The sequence below is a fragment of the Scatophagus argus genome, chromosome 19 (assembly GCF_020382885.2).
Source record: "Scatophagus argus isolate fScaArg1 chromosome 19, fScaArg1.pri, whole genome shotgun sequence".
Lineage (NCBI taxonomy): Eukaryota > Metazoa > Chordata > Actinopteri > Scatophagidae > Scatophagus > Scatophagus argus.
The window spans coordinates 15,743,565-15,762,713 of NC_058511.1; the positions used below are offsets into that span (position 1 = coordinate 15,743,565).

The following is a 19,149-nucleotide window of genomic DNA, read 5'->3' on the forward strand; positions in this document are numbered from 1 at the left end:
CAATGCTTCAATGGCATTTGAAGCAATATCATTATGAGTTTAGGGTTAGGGTTATAAAATATAATAATATTATATATATCATTTATTTATTTATTTATTTATAAATAAAAAGACTGAAGAGAGAACTGAGTTTGAGCATCCCCCACAAGTAAAACAGTTACCAATTAAGCCATAAACATAAACAGTCACTAAACTGGAAAATAGTAATATAATAATATATTATTACTTTCTGTGGGATTTACACTCATTGCAAGTGTTTGTTAATGTTTGTGAAAAATCACCCACTGATCTAATTCAGTACATTTCATTTGATTACAAAATTATTTTTGCTATGCATTGAAACATGTACTGAATAAACATTCTGAATAAACTTCAAGATAGTCCATATTGTATTGAATGTATTACTTTGTGTAAGACTCATGAAGTGCCAGTAAAGCTGAGATAGTCACACATAGAACACAGGTACATTTGCACATAGTGTGGTTAAGCCGGTTACATGATAATGTAAATTGAAAGCTTATTATAATATCCCTCTTTAGTGTTTCATTTATTTATTGTGTCTTCAGACAGATACCAAGCATTATAGTCCCAATGTTATAGTCAAGCATTATATTTGTTAAAGGTTAAAAAAAAAAAAACACCCATTGATCTATATCCCGGTATTTATGAATAACAAGCTCCTGAGTCATCTGGCAACAGCAAAGTTTGAAGCATTGGAGCAGAGATAGGTGTCAGAGCTAAACCTGAGAAGCAGAATGCTAATGCTGATCAATTGTCATGGTTTGCCAGTGGGCATTCTGATTGGAGTCAAAGACAAGGATTTTAATGGTACAATGGACCAACTGGATCTGTGCACACCTGCACAGGCCACCACAAGATACAGGACTTGTGGCTGCCAATGCTGAACCAGGTGTTGTCTCAGCAAAATACTAAAGGGACAGTTTACACAGTTTTTGCGTGGAGAGATCCCAACCTCCCAGTTATGTACACTGGCTGAAGCTTTAACCCTGTGGTAGTGAACTATTCACACACACACACACACACACACACACACACAAGCACATGTTAATATATAGAGTATAATTTAAAACAAACAAAAGATGGAACACAGGTACAGACATGCTTAACTTTTATTATGGGAATTTTCTTTCAGCAATGACTCATTAGATGGCCATTTCAGTACTCCAGAGAATATTTCAAAACAGTTTCGCATTAGTTAAATCACCTTGAAATATTTTTCCAGAAATGATCATTCTGAATGCTGATCTGAACCAGCTGTAAAAGAAAGCATAGATAAATGGATTGAGCATTGAATTTGACAATGCAAGCCAGAAAAGAGCTTCATATACAGCAACACTCAATGACACATGACCCAAAAACTCAGAGGTAGAACAGAGAAAGAAAGGAGACCAACACATCAGAAAAACTCCCATGACGATTGCAAGTGTTTTTGTGGCCTTTCTCTCCATCTTACTGACAGCTGCTCCAGACTTTATGCTCTGGATGCTGCGAGCCTGTCTCTGTGCAACAAGGAAGATCTTCAGATAGATACAGAGCATTACAATCACTGGGAGGTAAAATGAGAAAATAAGTCCTAACATGTTTGCATATAGAGCATCAATTAAACACCTTTCTTCACATTTTTCCTGGTTTAATCCTGCAATTGCAAAACCAATTGCAACAATAACAGAAACACCCCAGCTCACCAGGATCATGATCACAGCAACACAGACATTTATTTTAGTTGCATATGTCAGAGGCTGACACACTGCATAATATCTATCAATGGAAATACAACATAAATTCAAAATGGAACATGTGCTCAGACATGTATTAATGCCGTGTTCTATATTACGCGATAAATCATTATGATACAGCCCCAAGGTCAAAATGTATTCCATGATGAAAGGATAAACTAAAACACCAACAAGCAGGTCGGCCAAGGCCAGAGAGAGAATGAGACAGTTTGTAGGAGTGTGCAGCTGTTTGAAATAAATGATGGAGATTATGACAAGAAGGTTTCCACACACTGTGACAACAGCCAGTGAGCCAAGGAAAATGTATAATAAAATACATGCTATGGAAGGAGGGCTTGTCAGTATGTCAGACACATTTGCTCCCCTATGACACGGATGTAAGTCAGCATAAGTTTGGATGATGCTGACTTCTGATGCCATGTTTCCGGGATCCTGCAAATCAGTTTGCTTTCAATAAGTAACAATCATATAAATATGAAACATATGTTCATTTTAAAATATTTTGTCCTGCACGAATGTAAAATTGCAATAGATCTCTGGATGAAAACACCTTACCCTTTGAAAGCTCAAGTTTGTCGAGGCATCAGTGTTGGTGGGTGATGACCAAGGCACTGGACACATTCTTGATTTTTATCACCCCTGTCTCATTACCATAATGAAGATGATGTATTAGGGGTGGGAACATCTAATTAGATTGTGATTCAGGATTCAGAAGAGAATTTCGGTGTATGTAAAAGTATACTGACAAATAAAGTTTGAAGTTTGAAGCTTAAGCTGTGTTACAGCCCTGTAATGAGTCTGTTTGGTCATTCAGTCCAAATGAAATGAATGAAAAAATTCACCTGCCAAGTGTGAAGTGGATTGGATCAGCCATTTTCCAGATACCTGGAGGACATACACAAAAATAGACGGTTTAATTTGTTTAAAATCGGGTCTAAGCTGAGCAGAAAGCCGTCGAACAGAAGGCAGGATTGAGGTGATGCCATTTGTTAAAACCAGTGAGAACGACTAGAAGGTGAGAGAGTGACCTTTGGATTATTCCAGAAAGGAGGGAATTACAGTAGTCAGGTCCAGAGGTGACCAGGTTTCAAGATGGCCAATTAAAATAGCGTGATCCACTGTGTCAAAAGCTGCACACTGGTCGAAATGAATCAGAGAATCAGAATCAGAATCAGAATCAGCTTTATTTGCCAAGTATGTGTGACCATACAAGGAATTTGACTCCGGATTTTTCTCTGTCCTGTGCACCATACAAAATACAAAATAGCAATAATAATAATAATAAAATGAAGAAAATGAAGAATAAAGCAGTTACAAGAAAAAGAAACATATATATATATATATATATATATATATACACATGTAGTGCAAACAGTGGAATGATGTAGTGCAAACAGTGTGATGGTTCACACAATGGCAGGTGGTTTATGGGGAGATCAGGGAGACAGCCTGGGGGAAGAAACTGTTTTTGTGTCTGGTGGTCTTGGCATACAGAGCTCTGTAACGCCTACCAGAGGGAAACAGATCAAACAGTTTGTGTGCAGGCTGTGAGGGGTCTGCAGTGATGCTTCCTGCCCGTTTTTTGACCCTGGACTGGTACAAGTCCTGAATGGAGGGCAGGTTGGCCCCGATGATTTTTTCTGCAGACCCGATTGTCCGTTGCCGTCTGTTTCTGTCCTGTTTGGTGGTCGATCCAAACCAGACAGTGATGGAAGTGCAGAGAACAGACTGGACGATGGAGGTGTAAAAGATGGTCAGCAGCTCCTGAGGCAGGTTGAACTTCTTCAGCTGTCGCAGAAAATACAACCTCTGCTGGGCCTTTTTCCTGATGAGGTCTACGTGGGACTTCCACTTGAGATCCCGGGCGATTGTGGTTCCCAGGAACTTAAAGGAGTCCACAGTAGACACTGTGTTGTTGAGAATGGTAAGGGGAGGTAAGGTGGGTGGGTTCTTCCTAAAGTCCACTGTCATCTCCACAGTCTTGAGTGGGTTAAGCTCCAGGTTGTTCCGACCACACCAGAGGACCAGCTGGTCTGCTTCACGTCTGTAGGCAGCCTCATCACCGTCCTTGATGAGGCCAACTACTGTTGTGTCGTCTGCAAACTTAAGTAGTTTAACGGACGGGTCCCCTGAGGAGCAGTCGTTTGTGTATAGGGAGAAGAGCAGCGGGGAAAGAACACACCCCTGGGGGGCGCCGGTACTGATGGTTCTGGTGCTGGAGGTGATGCTCCCCAGCCTCACCTGCTGCCTCCTGTCAGTGAGGAAGTTGTAGATCCACTGAGAGGTGGAGGTCGGCACTGTGAGCTGTGAGAGCTTCTGGCAGAGGATTTCTGGGATGATGGTGTTGAATGCAGAGCTGAAGTCCACAAACAGGATCCTGGCATATGTCCCTGGGGTGTCAAGGTGATGGAGGATGAAGTGCAATCCCATGTTGACTGCGTCATCCACCGACCGGTTTGCCCGGTGGGCAAACTGCAGGGGGTCAAGCCGGGGGCCTGTGATGAACTTCAGGTGGTTCAGCTCCAGCCTCTCAAAGGATTTCATGACCACAGACGTCAGGGCGACGGGTCTGTAGTCATTCAACCCCGTGATGGTGGGTTTTTTGGGGACTGGGATGATGGTGGAACGTTTGAAGCAATTGTCATCATCTAAAAGAGGTCACTAGTTACCTTGATGAGGGCAGGTTCTGTTACAGTAGACGTTATTATGACACTTTTCTGAGTCCTGGGCTGCTCCCTGGACTCAGTGGATGAGGTGAGTGACAGGATGACGATAGCCAAGCTGTCGTCCATGCTGGAGACCCCCTCCCACCCCATGCAGGACACTCTGACAGCACCGGGCAGCTCCTTCACTGACAGACTGCTCCACCCATGCTGTGTGAAGGAGAGGTAAAGATGAAAGAAGATGAAAGATGATGATGAAAGTGACATATTTCCAACGAAATTCGTGCTCTGCATTTAACCCACCCAAGTGACGTGCACACACACACAGCAAACCCGGGCAGTGTGCGACCGCGTGCAGCGCCCGGGGAGCAGTGGGGGTTAGGTACCTTGCTCAAGGGTACCTCAGCTATGGACACCGGTACGGGGAATCGAACCAGCGATCCACTGGTTACAGGTCCAATACCTAACCGCTGATCCACGACTGCCCACGCCGTACCGCCGCTCCTTCCTGCTCACTGCTGTCAGACTCCACAACATTCACAGCTGATAGACTGGACATTTAAAGCTGATGAATGTGTTAACTGGACTGCAGTACATGTGCAATAATGGGACAAAATGGCCGCGCCAGACCTGTGCAATAATACATGTGGAGTAAGAATTGTGCAATAATCTTTACTCATGTAACACTACTACAAGGATCAGTACCTACATACTTAGTCCCTGGAACAAATCTGTGCAATAATTAATCCATCCACTAATCATAACCTGAGGGACTCTAGTGTAAATACTCTTCTTTCTTTTCTGTGCTGTGTACAGCTGCAGGTACTTGTTTCCTGTGTATTTATTCTTCTTGAATGCACAGACTTCCCTTTTCCTTGCGTGCTTTGCACCCTCTATGTCCTGTTTGCTGCTGTAATACTTCAATTTCCCAGATATGGGACTAATAAAAGATTATCTTATCTTATCTTAAAGCTAAAAGTTGTGTTGAAGCTCCTTTTTTAAAAACTTTTCATAAAATTGGAAGTCCAGAAGTTGTCCTAAAATTTTTAAGAACAGATGGATTAACATTAGGTTTCTTTTAAAGAGACTGCATCACAGGAGGTTATAACCTTTTTATTTATTTATAAATATTATAATATTATTTATTTATTTATAAATAAAAAGATGTGAAAGAAATGTGATTTGCCAAAGAGAGATTTACAATCAATGAAATGAAGACCCAAATTTGTCAATGACCCCTCAGAAATTTAGTGGACAAAAAATCATACTGCACATGGTTGTTTTTATGTGAGATATGATGTCAGACAAAATGGACAGCAGTGCAGATTCAGAATGATTAAAGTAATGTGTTTTTCTGACATAAGGAACACGGTTTGAGTGCATTATAGTCAAAACAGTTTTGACTTGGCAATGCTTCAATGGCATTTGAAGCAATATCATTATGAGTTTACAAGAGAGAACTGAGTTTGAGCATCCCCCACAAGTAAAACAGTTACCAATTAAGCCATAAACATAAACAGTCACTAAACTGGAAAATAGTAATATAATAATATATTATTACTTTCTGTGGGATTTGTACTCATTGCAAGTGTTTGTTAATGTTTGTGAAAAATCACCCACTGATCTAATTCAGTACATTTCATTTGATTACAAAATTATTTTTGCTATGCATTGAAACATGTACTGAATAAACATTCTGAATAAACTTCAAGATAGTCCATATTGTATTGAATGTATTACTTTGTGTAAGACTCATGAAGTGCCAGTAAAGCTGAGATAGTCACACATAGAACACAGGTACATTTGCACATAGTGTGGTTAAGCCGGTTACATGATAATGTAAATTGAAAGCTTATTATAATATCCCTCTTTAGTGTTTCATTTATTTATTGTGTCTTCAGACAGATACCAAGCATTATAGTCCCAATGTTATAGTCAAGCATTATATTTGTTAAAGGTTTGAAAAAAAAAAAAAAAAACACCCATTGATCTATATCCCAGTATTTATGAATAACAAGCTCCTGAGTCATCTGGCCACAGCAAAGTTTGAAGCATTGGAGCAGAGATAGGTGTCAGAGCTAAACCTGAGAAGCAGAATGCTAATGCTGATCAACTGTCATGGTTTGCCAGTGGGCATTCTGATTGGAGCCAAAGACAAGGATTTTAATGGTACAATGGACCAACTGGATCTGTGCACACCTGCACAGGCCACCACAAGATACAGGACTTGTGGCTGCCAATGCTGAACCAGGTGTTGTCTCAGCAAAATACTAAAGGGACAGTTTACACAGTTTTTGCGTGGAGAGATCCCAACCTCCCAGTTATGTACTGGCTGAAGCTTTAACCCTGTGGTAGTGAACTATTCACACACACACACACACACAAGCACATGTTAATATATAGAGTATAATTTAAAAAAAACAAAAGATGGAACACAGGTACAGACATGCTTAACTTTCATTATGGGAATTTTCTTTCAACAATGACTCATTAGATGGCCATTTCAGTACTCCAGAGAATATTTCAAAACAGTTTCGCATTAGTTAAATCACCTTGAAATATTTTTCCAGAAATGATCATTCTGAATGCTGATCTGAACCAGCTGTAAAAGAAAGCATAGATAAATGGATTGAGCATTGAATTTGACAGTGCAAGCCAGTTCAGAGCTTCAAATACAACAACACTCAATGACACATGACTCAAAATCTGAGAGGTAGCACAGAGAAAGTAAGGAGACCAACACATCACAAAAACTCCCATGACGATTGCAAGTGTTTTTGTGGCCTTTCTCTTCATCTTACTGACAGCTGCTCCAGACTTTATGCTCTGGATGCTGCGAGCCTGTCTCTGTGCAACAAGGAAAATCTTCAGGTAGATACAGAGCATTATGATCACTGGGAGGTAAAATGAGAAAATAAGTCCTAACATGTTTGCATATAGAGCATCAATAAAACACCTTTCTTCACAATTTTCCTGGTTTAATCTTGCAATTGCAAAACCAATTGCAACGAGAACAGAAACACCCCAGCTCACCAGGATCATGATCACAGCAACACAGACATTTATTTTAGTTGCATATGTCAGAGGCTGACACACTGCATAATATCTGTCAATGGAAATACAACATAAATTCAAAATGGAAGACATGACCAGGATTGTATCAAAGCCGTGTTGTATCTTACGCAATAAATCATTATGATACAGCCCCAAGGTCAAAGTGAATTCCATCGTGAGAGGAAAAACTACAACACCAACAAGCAGGTCAGCCACAGCCAGAGAGAGAATGAGAAAGTTTGTAGGAGTGTGCAGCTGTTGGAAATAAGTGATGGAGATTATGACAAGAAGGTTTCCACACACTGTGACAACAGCCAGTGAGCCAAGGAAAATGTATAATAAAATACATGCTGTGGAAGGAGGGCTTGTCAGTATGTCAGACACATTTGCTCCCCTATGACACGGATGTAAGTCAGCATAAGTTTGGCTGACGCTGACTTCTGGTGCCATGTTTCCGGGATCCTGCAAATCAGTTTGCTTTCAGTAAGTAACAATCATATAAATATGAAAAATATGTTCATTTTAAAATATTTTGTCCTGCACGAATGTAAAATTGCAATAGATCTCTGAATGAAAATGCCTTACCCTTTGAAAGCTCAAGTTTGTCGAGGCATCAGTGTTGGTGGGTGATGACCAAGGCACTGGACACATTCTTGATTTTTATCACCCCTGTCTCATTACCATAATGAAGATGATGTATTAGGGGTGGGAACATCTAATTAGATTGTGATTCAGGATTCAGAAGAGAATTTTGGTGTATGTAAAAGTATACTGACAAATAAAGTTTGAAGTTTGAAGCTTAAGCTGTGTTACAGCCCTGTAATGAGTCTGTTTGGTCATTCAGTCCAAATGAAATGAATGAAAAAATTCACCTGCCAAGTGTGAAGTGGATTGGATCAGCCATTTTCCAGATGCTTGGAGGACATACACAAAAATAGACAGTGTAATTTGTTTAAAATCGGGTCTGAGCTGAGCAGAAAGCCATCGAACAGAAGGCAGGATTGAGGTGATGCCATTTGTTAAAACCAGTGAGAACAACTAGAAGGTGAGAGAGTGACCTTTGGATTATTCCAGAAAGGAGGGAATTACAGTAGTCAGGTCCAGAGGTGACCAGGTTTCAAGATGACCAATTAATTGTTTAATCATTATTTTCTTCTTCTTTGACTCACACCTTTTTCAAACACGTGTTTAAGTCACTGACATGATTTCATACACTGACAGTTTTATTGTGATGTGCTTCATTTGTGCCTCAGTCAGTTTTTCACCTTAATATTTATACTATATATGAAAAACAAAGACATATAATAATAATAATCATATTTTACTTCTGTAACACATTGAAAATAGAGGTGACAAAGTGCTTTGACAGACAAAGCAGAAACAGCATGCTCTGGAAGACAATATAACAATAGAAAGCCGAGCAGTCAGCAAAAGCATGACCACATTAACAAAGGGTTCATTTATGTTCTGCTGTGTAGCTTAGGGCCAAACACAGACAAGCTTTAAAAGTGATCAGTAAAATCTTAAAATCGGGTCTGAGCTGAGCAGAAAGACATTGAACAGAAGGCAGGATTGGGGTGATGCCATTTGTTAAAACCAGTGAGAACGACTAGAAGGTGAGAGAGTGACCTTTGGATTATTCCAGAAAGGAGGGAATTACGGTAGTCAGGTCCAGAGGTGACCAGGTTTCAAGATGGCCAATTGAAATAGCGTGATCCACTGTGTCAAAAGCTGCACACTGGTCGAAATGAATCGTCATCATCTAAAAGAGGTCACTAGTTACGTGGATGAGGGCAGTTTCTGTTACAGTAAACGTTATTATGACACTTTTCTGAGTCCTGGGCTGCTCCCTGGACTCAGTGGATGAGGCGGGTGACAGGAGGACGATAGCCAAGCTGTCGTCCATGCTGGAGATCCCCTCCCACCCCACGCAGGACACTCTGACAGCACCGGGCAGCTCCTTCACTGACAGACTGCTCCACCCGTGCTGTGTGAAGGAGAGGTACCGCCGCTCCTTCCTGCTCACTGCTGTCAGACTCCACAACATTCACAGCTGATAGACTGGACATTTAAAGCTGATGAATGTGTTAACTGAACTATAGTACATGTGCAATAATGGGACAAAATGGTCGCGCCAGACCTGTGCAATAATACATGTGGAGTAATAATTGTGTAATAATCTTTACTCATGTAACACTACTACAAGGATCAGTACCTACATACTTAGTCCCTGGAACAAATCTGTGCAATAATTAATCCATCCACTAATCATAACCTGAGGGACTCTAGTGTAAATAGTCTTTTTCTTTTCTGTGCTGTGTACAGCTGCAGGTACTTGTTTCCTGTGTATTTATTCTTCTTGAATGCACAGACTTCCCTTTTCCTTGCATGCTTTGCACCCTCTGTGTCCTGTTTGCTGCTGAAATACTTCAATTTCCCAGATATGGGACTAATAAAAGATTATCTTATCTTATCTTAAAGCTAAAAGTTGTGTTGAAGCTCCTTTTTTAAATATTTTTCATAAAATTGGAAGTCCAGAAGTTGCCCTAAAATTTTTAAGAACAGATGGATTAACATTAAGTTTCTTTTAAAGAGACTGCATCACTGTCATGATCTGCTGTCTATCAGTCACTGGTTTTTCTGTTTTCCCCTGAATGCTTCATCCTTCAGCCCATTTTCACCTCAATCAGCCTCACTGCTTTCACCTGTTCTCCTCACAGGTTATAAAGGCAACCCCTGTCCTTCCCTCATTGCCAGATTGTCCCTCAGCTCTGAATGACTAATAAAGTTTTGTTTTTGCTCCTTACCGATCTAGTCCTGTGTGTTGCATTTGGGTCCATATACTCCCTGGTTTCAGTACAATCTGGCCAAGACATGGACCCAGCACGCACTAGTCCCCAGAATCGCTTTGAGTGCATTGAAAGAGCCCTTCAGCATCATGAGTCATTAATGGCATCTGTTGCAGCTGAGGCTAAACGGGCAGCTGCCACTCAAGAACAGACTCTCTCCACTTTAGTTAGCCAGGCGCAGCAATTATCTGCCACAGTGGCCCAATTAGCTCCTGTTTCCCCAGCTCCTGAACCTGTTCCACCTACAAGCTCCTTCCCTTCCCCGAGCTCAGTTTCTGAACCACGCATTGGAGACCCTGAACGTTATGCTGGCGAGCCTGAGGGTTGTAACCCATTTTTGACCAACTGTTTAATTTTTTTTGCTTTACAACCCCTCACTTTTGCTTCTGAGGAAGCTAAGGTAGCCTTCACCATAAATCAGGTAACTGGAAGAGCAAGACTGTGGGGAACAGCTGAATGGGATAGAAGAACACCAGCCTGTGCTTCATTTGAAGCTTTTTCTGCAGAGCTGCGCAAGGTCTTTGGGCATGGGGCTCATTCTACTGTTGGTAGTGGCCTTTTAAGTTTACGCCAGGGCAAGGGTCTTCTACCCGGTTACCTGCCCCCTTACCACGAGGATCTGCTTTAGATTTGCCCCAAACCATGCCCTGTACTGAGTCCTCGTCCAGCAATTCTGAGCCCATGCAGGTTGGCCGCACCAGTCTGACGCCCGAGGAACGGGAGCGGCGTCACAGGGCCAATCTCTGTTTATATTGTGGTCGGCCAGGCCACTTCATCTCCCAGTGCCCAGTAAAAGGGAAGGCTCATCAGTAAGAGAGGAGATACTGGTGAGTCCATCCTCTTTCAAAGCCTCCTCAGTTTTTGATCGTCCTCTTTTCCGAGTTAAGCTCCTTCTGCCTGAAATCACTCAAGCCTTGTCCTCATTAATTGATTCTGGTGCCGATGCTAACATTATTGATGAGGAGCTAACCTACCAGTTGGGTATTGAGCTGTTACCCCTGTCTGAACCTGTGCCCGCCAGAGCTCTTGATGGTCATCTGTTAGGGACGGTCACTCACCAGACTGAACCTATCAATTTGCTGATGTCAGGAAACCATCATGAGACCATTCAGTTCCATGTCCTGCCTTCACCTCGCATTCCTCTGATTCTTGGCTTCCCATGGCTTCGCCGCCACAACCCACATATTGACTGGACAGCAGGGGTAATCTGAGGTTGGAGTTCTTTCTGTCATCAAGTCTGTCTCTCACAGGGAGCTGCTCCATCTCACTCTCTGCCGTCCCATGGTCAACCTGATCTCTCTAAGGTTCCCCCAGAATATCATGATCTCGGCGACGTTTTTAGCAAGTCTAAGGCCACATCTCTTCCTCCCAAGGGGTGACTCTATTCACTCTCTGGCCCTGAGAGGGAGGCCATGGAAACTTATATTAATGATTCCTTGGCAGCAGGAATCATACGACCATCTTCATCCCCCGCTGGTGCTGGTTTTTTTCTGGTCGAAAAGAAGGACAAAACCCTCAGACCTTGCATTGACTACAGAGGCCTTAATGAAATAACCATAAAGAACCGTTATCCATTGCCCCTTATGACAACTGCTTTTGAACTGCTCCAGGGGGCCAGTGTTTTCACCAAACTGGACCTACGTAATGCCTATCATCTGGTCCGCATCAGAGAGGGGGATGAGTGGAAAACAGCGTTCAATACCCCCACAGGCCATTATGAGTACCTAGTTATGCCATTTGGTTTAACCAATGCCCCAGCTGTTTTCCAGTCCTTGGTAAACGATGTTCTTCGTGACATGTTAAACCACTCTGTTTTCGTTTACCTGGACGATATTCTGATCTTCTCCAAGACTATGAAGGAACACATTTGCCATGTCAAAGCAGTCTTGCAGCGACTCCTGGAAAACTCTCTTTTTGTTAAGGCGGAGAAATGTGAGTTCCATCAACCCTCAGTGTCGTTCCTGGGCTACGTTGTTGCTCAGGGGAATCTTCAAATGGATCCTGCCAAGGTGTCAGCCGTTTCTGCTTGGCCCGTCCCTGAGAACAGGAAACAGCTGCAACGCTTTCTGGGATTTGCCCATTTTTATCGGAGGTTCATTCGGGGCTATAGTACCCTTGCAGCTCCCCTCACAGCCCTCACTTCCCCCTAAGTCGCATTCTCCTGGACTCCTCCCGCCAGTCAGGCTTTTGAAACCCTCAAGACCCGCTTCACCACTGCCCCTATTCTCCAGTTGCCCGACCCTGAACGACAGTTTGTAGTGGAGGTGGATGCCTCTGACATAGGCGTGGGAGCCGTTTTGTCTCAACGTTCTGCATCTGACCTAAAGCTCCACCCTTGTGCATTCTTTTCTCGTCGTCTGACTCCCCCCGAACAGAATTATGACATTGGAAACCGAGAATTGCTAGTAGTCAAACTTGCCTTGGAGGAATGGCGGCACTGGCTAGAGGGCACTAAGGTTCCATTCCTTGTTTGGACTGATCACAAGAATTTAGAGTACATTCGCGCTGCAAAGCGTTTGAACTCACGGCAAGCTCGTTGGTCCCTTTTTTTTACAAGGTTTAATTTTTCCCTTTCCTACCGCCCTGGCTCCCGAAATGTTAAGCCTGATGCTCTGTCGCGCCAGTTTGTTAAGGACAGTTCCCCTGTGGAGTCCGCGCCTCTTTTCCCTCCTTCCTGTCTGGTCGCCCCTCTCATCTGGGACATTGAGGAGAGGGTGAAAGCTGCCTCTGTGGATCAGCAAGGACCTAGTACATGCCCACCTGATCGATTGTTTGTACCTGATGTGCTAAGGTCGGAAGTTCTACAGTGGTCACATTCTTCCAAACTCACCTGTCATCCTGGTGTACTCCGAACCAAGGAGTTTTTGCAGCGACGGTTTTGGTGGCCCAACATGGACGAGGATGTACGTGACTTTGTTAAGGCCTGCTCCACCTGCAACCAACACAAACCTTCACATGTTGCTCCTGCTGGGCACCTTCATCCACTTCCCATACCCAACCGTCCATGGTCTCACATCTCTTTAGATTTTGTCACTGGCCTTCCTCCCTCGGCAGGGAATACAACCTTCCTCACCATACTGGACAGGTTTAGCAAGATGGCACATTTTATTCCACTACAGAAACTCCCATCCGGTAAGGAAACGGCTGAACTCATTCTTTTGCATGTTGTCCGTCTTCATGGTATCCCTGTAGATATAGTGTCAGATCGTGGCCCCCAGTTCACCTCTATATTCTGGCGGGAGTTCTGCAGATTGATGGGGGCCTCTGTTAGCCTGTCCTCCGGTTTTCACCCCCAGTCTAATGGCCAGAGCGAGAGGAAGAATCAGGAAATGGAAGTCAGCCTGTGCTGCCTTGTGTCGTCCAACCCCTCAGCCTGGTCCCAGCAACTACTTTGGGTAGAATATGCCCATAACACCCTTGTCAGTTCGGCCACAGGTCTCTCCCCCTTCCAATGCGCCTACGGATACCAGCCCCTTCTTTTTCCTGCCGCCGAGAAGGAGGTTTCCTGCCCCTCTGTGCAAGCCCTCCTTCAGCAATGCCAACGCACCTGGGCACAGGCCCGCAACTCCCTCCAGCACTCCACCGAGCGTTATGCCAAGTCTGCCAACCAACATCGCTGTAGATCCCCTGTGTACCAGGTGGGACAGAAGGTTTGGCTGTCCACGAAAGATCTGCCTCTCCGTGTGGAGTCTAACAAGTTGGCGCCCAGATTCATAGGTCCATTTCCCATTGTGAGGATTATCAATAATGTCGCAGTGAGACTCAAGCTCCTTCAGTCCATGCGCATTCATCCCACATTCCATGTCTCCAGAATCAAACCGGCTCCTGAGAGTCCCTTGGTACCTGAGACCCCCCCCACCCCCCACTCCCCGCATGGTTGATGGTGGCCCCGTTTATGCTGTCAGCCGTCTGCTTCGTTCTCGCAGCCGAGGGCGGGGCATGCAATATTTGGTTGACTGGGAAGGCTATGGCCCTGAGGAAAGATCTTGGGTTCCTGCCAGTTTTATTGTTGACCTGCACCTTATTGCTGATTTTCATCGTGATGACCCTGACCAGCCCAGTCTCTCTTCCTCTGCAGCCCCTCCTGCCCTGCAGCCGCACCCCCTTCCTTCAGATCTGATTGATGCGGGACCTCAGGACCGTCAAGAGATTCAGGACAGTTTGGATTAGCCTGATGCTCGGGATTCCTCGGATGGCTTTCCTCCCTTTGCCCGTGACATGGAAGGATCTGCTTCACCTGAATATTAGCATTTTGCCTGCCTCCTCGCTTGTCTGTTTTGGGACGTCAGGAGCCGTTGTCCCTCAGCTCTGAATGACACTCCAGCTCTGCATACCAGCTTTCCTTGCCAGTTGTAACCCTGTCTGCTTCCGTTTTTGCCTCCTGCCCTGTTGTTTGGTAAAGTACCCTGATTTTTTCCCTTCGTTTTTTGAAGAAGGTGTTTTTTGTTGTGACTTTATTTTTTGCTGAAGAGGTTTTTGTTCTTGGACTGTTTGTTGAGGTTTTTTGAAGAACAAGATATTTTTGTTGTGGTTAAGTTTTGCTGAAACGGTTTTTTGTTATTTGACCTTTCAGTGGACTCCATTCACCAGCCCCGCTCCCTGGTGGACATTACTGCCTCAGCTGCCTCGCCCGAATTAACTAATAAAGTTTTGTTTTTGCTCCTTACCGATCTAGTCCTGTGTGTTGCATTTGGGTCCATATACTCCCTGGTTTCAATCACAGGAGGTTATAACCTTTTTATTTATTTATAAATATTATAATATTATTTATTTATTTATAAATAAAAAGATGTGAAAGAAATGTGATTTGCCAAAGAGAGATTTACAATCAATGAAATAAAGACCCAAATTTGTCAATGACCCCTCAGAAATTTAGTGGACAAAAAATCATACTGCACATGGTTGTTTTTATGTGAGATATGATGTCAGACAAAATGGACAGCAGTGCAGATTCAGAATGGTTAAAGTAATGTGCTTTTCTGACATAAGGAACACGGTTTGAGTGCATTATAGTCAAAGCAGTTTTGACTTGGCAATGCTTCAATGGCATTTGAAGCAATATCATTATGAGTTTACAAGAGAGAACTGAGTTTGAGCATCCCCCACAAGTGAAACAGTTACCAATTAAGCCATAAACATTAACAGTCACTAAACTGGAAAATAGTAATATAATAATATATTATTACTTTCTGTGGGATTTGCACTCATTGCAAGTGTTTGTTAATGTTTTTGAAAAATCACCCACTGATCTAATTCAGTACATTTCATTTGATTACAAAATTATTTTTGCTATGCATTGAAACATGTACTGAATAAACATTCTGAATAAACTTCAAGATAGTCCATATTGTATTGAATGTATTACTTTGTGTAAGACTCATGAAGTGCCAGTAAAGCTGAGATAGTCACACATAGAACACAGGTACATTTGCACATAGTGTGGTTAAGCCAGTTACATGATAATGTAAATTGAAAGCTTATTATAATATCCTTCTTTAGTGTTTCATTTATTTATTGTGTCTTCAGACAGATACCAAGCATTATAGTCCCAATGTTATAGTCAAGCATTATATTTGTTAAAGGTTTAAAAAAATAAAAAACACCCATTGATCTATATCCCAGTATTTATGAATAACAAGCTCCTGAGTCATCTGGCAACAGCAAAGTTTGAAGCATTGGAGCAGAGATAGGTGTCAGAGCTAAACCTGAGAAGCAGAATGCTAATGCTGATCAATTGTCATGGTTTGCCAGTGGGCATTCTGATTGGAGTCAAAGACAAGGATTTTAATGGTACAATGGACCAACTGGATCTGTGCACACCTGCACAGGCCACCACAAGATACAGGACTTGTGGCTGCCAATGCTGAACCAGGTGTTGTCTCAGCAAAATACTAAAGGGACAGTTTACACAGTTTTTGCGTGGAGAGATCCCAACCTCCCAGTTATGTACACTGGCTGAAGCTTTAACCCTGTGGTAGTGAACTATTCACACACACACACACACACACACACACACAAGCACATGTTAATATATAGAGTATAATTTAAAACAAACAAAAGATGGAACACAGGTACAGACATGCTTAACTTTTATTATGGGAATTTTCTTTCAACAATGACTCATTAGATGGCCATTTCAGTACTCCAGAGAATATTTCAAAACAGTTTCGCATTAGTTAAATCACCTTGAAATATTTTTCCAGAAATGATCATTCTGAATGCTGATCTGAACCAGCTGTAAAAGAAAGCATAGATAAATGGATTGAGCATTGAATTTGACAATGCAAGCCAGAAAAGAGCTTCATATACAGCAACACTCAATGACACATGACCCAAAAACTCAGAGGTAGAACAGAGAAAGAAAGGAGACCAACACATCAGAAAAACTCCCATGACGATTGCAAGTGTTTTTGTGGCCTTTCTCTCCATCTTACTGACAGCTGCTCCAGACTTTATGCTCTGGATGCTGCGAGCCTGTCTCTGTGCAACAAGGAAGATCTTCAGATAGATACAGAGCATTACGATCACTGGGAGGTAAAATGAGAAAATAAGTCCTAACATGTTTGCATATAGAGCATCAATTAAACACCTTTCTTCACATTTTTCCTGGTTTAATCCTGCAATTGCAAAACCAATTGCAACAATAACAGAAACACCCCAGCTCACCAGGATCATGATCACAGCAACACAGACATTTATTTTAGTTGCATATGTCAGAGGCTGACACACTGCATAATATCTATCAATGGAAATACAACATAAATTCAAAATGGAACATGTGCTCAGACATGTATTAATGCCGTGTTCTATATTACGCGATAAATCATTATGATACAGCCTCAAGATCAAAGTGTATTCCATGATGAAAGGAAAAACTAAAACACCAACAAGCAGGTCAGCCACAGCCAGAGAGAGAATGAGAGAGTTTGTAGGAGTGTGCAGCTGTTTGAAATAAATGATGGAGATTATGACAAGAATGTTTCCACACACTGTGACAACAGCCAGTGAGCCAATGAATATGTATAATAAAATACATGCTATGGAAGGAGGGCTTGTCAGTATGTCAGACACATTTGCTCCCCTATGACACGGATGTAAGTCAGCATAAGTTTGGCTGACGCTGACTTCTGGTGCCATGTTTCCGGGATCCTGCAAATCAGTTTGCTTTCAATAAGTAACAATCATATAAATATGAAAAATACGTTCATTTTAAAATATTTTGTCCTGCACGAATGTAAAATTGCAATAGATCTCTGGATGAAAACACCTTACCCTTTGAAAGCTCAAGTTTGTCGAGGCATCAGTGTTGGTGGGTGATGACCAAGGCACTGGACACATTCTTGATTTTTATCACCCCTGTCTCATTACCATAATGAAGATGATGTATTAGGGGTGGGAACATCTAATTAGATTGTGATTCAGGATTCAGAAGAGAATTTCGGTGTATGTAAAAGTATACTGACAAATAAAGTTTGAAGTTTGAAGCTTAAGCTGTGTTACAGCCCTGTAATGAGTCTGTTTGGTCATTCAGTCCAAATGAAATGAATGAAAAAATTCACCTGCCAAGTGTGAAGTGGATTGGATCAGCCATTTTCCAGATACCTGGAGGACATACACAAAAATAGACGGTTTAATTTGTTTAAAATCGGGTCTAAGCTGAGCAGAAAGCCGTCGAACAGAAGGCAGGATTGAGGTGATGCCATTTGTTAAAACCAGTGAGAACGACTAGAAGGTGAGAGAGTGACCTTTGGATTAATCCAGAAAGGAGGGAATTACAGTAGTCAGGTCCAGAGGTGACCAGGTTTCAAGATGGCCAATTAAAATAGCGTGATCCACTGTGTCAAAAGCTGCACACTGGTCGAAATGAATCAGAGAATCAGAATCAGAATCAGCTTTATTTGCCAAGTATGTATGACCATACAAGGAATTTGACTCTGGATTTTTCTCTGTCCTGTGCACCATACAAAATACAAAATAGCAATAATAATAATAATAAAATGAAGAAAATGAAGAATAAAGCAGTTACAAGAAAAAGAAACATATATATATATATATATATATACATGTAGTGCAAACAGTGGAATGATGTAGTGCAAACAGTGTGATGGTTCACACAATGGCAGGTGGTTTACGGGGAGATCAGGGAGACAGCCTGGGGGAAGAAACTGTTTTTGTGTCTGGTGGTCTTGGCATACAGAGCTCTGTAACGCCTACCAGAGGGAAGCAGATCAAACAGTTTGTGTGCAGGGTGTGAGGGGTCTGCAGTGATGCTTCCTGCCCGTTTTTTGACCCTGGACTGGTACAAGTCCTGAATGGAGGGCAGGTCGGCCCCGATGATTTTTTCTGCAGACCCGATTGTCCGTTGCAGTCTGTTTCTGTCCTGTTTGGTGGCCGATCCAAACCAGACAGTGATGGAAGTGCAGAGAACAGACTGGACGATGGAGGTGTAAAAGATGGTCAACAGCTCCTGAGGCAGGTTGAACTTCTTCAGCTGTCGCAGAAAATACAACCTCTGCTGGGCCTTTTTCCTGATGAGGTCTACGTGGGACTTCCACTTGAGATCCCGGGCGATTGTGGTTCCCAGGAACTTAAAGGAGTCCACAGTAGACACTGTGTTGTTGAGAATGGTAAGGGGAGGTAAGGTGGGTGGGTTCTTCCTAAAGTCCACTGTCATCTCCACAGTCTTGAGCGGGTTAAGCTCCAGGTTGTTCCGACCACACCAGAGGACCAGCTGGTCTACTTCACGTCTGTAGGCAGCCTCATCACCGTCCTTGATGAGGCCAACTACTGTTGTGTCGTCTGCAAACTTAAGTAGTTTAACGGACG

At 42.7% G+C, this 19,149-nt stretch overlaps 3 protein-coding genes across 3 annotated transcripts; all 3 read right to left on the bottom strand.

Annotated features, from left to right (window-relative positions):
• Positions 1-1,176: 1,176 nt before the first annotated feature.
• On the bottom strand, positions 1,177-2,657 carry LOC124051098 (trace amine-associated receptor 1-like). Its single transcript, XM_046374150.1, has one exon. It carries the CDS (start codon positions 2,175-2,177, stop codon positions 1,197-1,199), a length of 981 nt encoding a protein of 326 aa, XP_046230106.1. The 5' UTR covers positions 2,178-2,657; the 3' UTR covers positions 1,177-1,196.
• Positions 2,658-6,834: 4,177 nt separating this feature from the next.
• Positions 6,835-8,235, bottom strand: LOC124051097 (trace amine-associated receptor 1-like). The gene has a single exon (XM_046374149.1). It carries the CDS (start codon positions 7,922-7,924, stop codon positions 6,944-6,946), a length of 981 nt encoding a protein of 326 aa, XP_046230105.1. The 5' UTR covers positions 7,925-8,235; the 3' UTR covers positions 6,835-6,943.
• A 7,193-nt stretch (positions 8,236-15,428) lies between these two features.
• LOC124050989 (trace amine-associated receptor 1-like) lies at positions 15,429-17,920 on the bottom strand. Its single transcript, XM_046373996.1, has one exon. It carries the CDS (start codon positions 17,458-17,460, stop codon positions 16,480-16,482), a length of 981 nt encoding a protein of 326 aa, XP_046229952.1. The 5' UTR covers positions 17,461-17,920; the 3' UTR covers positions 15,429-16,479.
• Positions 17,921-19,149: the final 1,229 nt, after the last annotated feature.

What these genes read in the sequence shown, in the direction of transcription:
- LOC124051098 (XM_046374150.1), bottom strand. Translation starts at nt 2,177, where the DNA reads ATGGCATCAGAAGTCAGCATCATCCAAACTTATGCTGACTTACATCCG.
- LOC124051097 (XM_046374149.1), bottom strand. Translation starts at nt 7,924, where the DNA reads ATGGCACCAGAAGTCAGCGTCAGCCAAACTTATGCTGACTTACATCCG.
- LOC124050989 (XM_046373996.1), bottom strand. Translation starts at nt 17,460, where the DNA reads ATGGCACCAGAAGTCAGCGTCAGCCAAACTTATGCTGACTTACATCCG.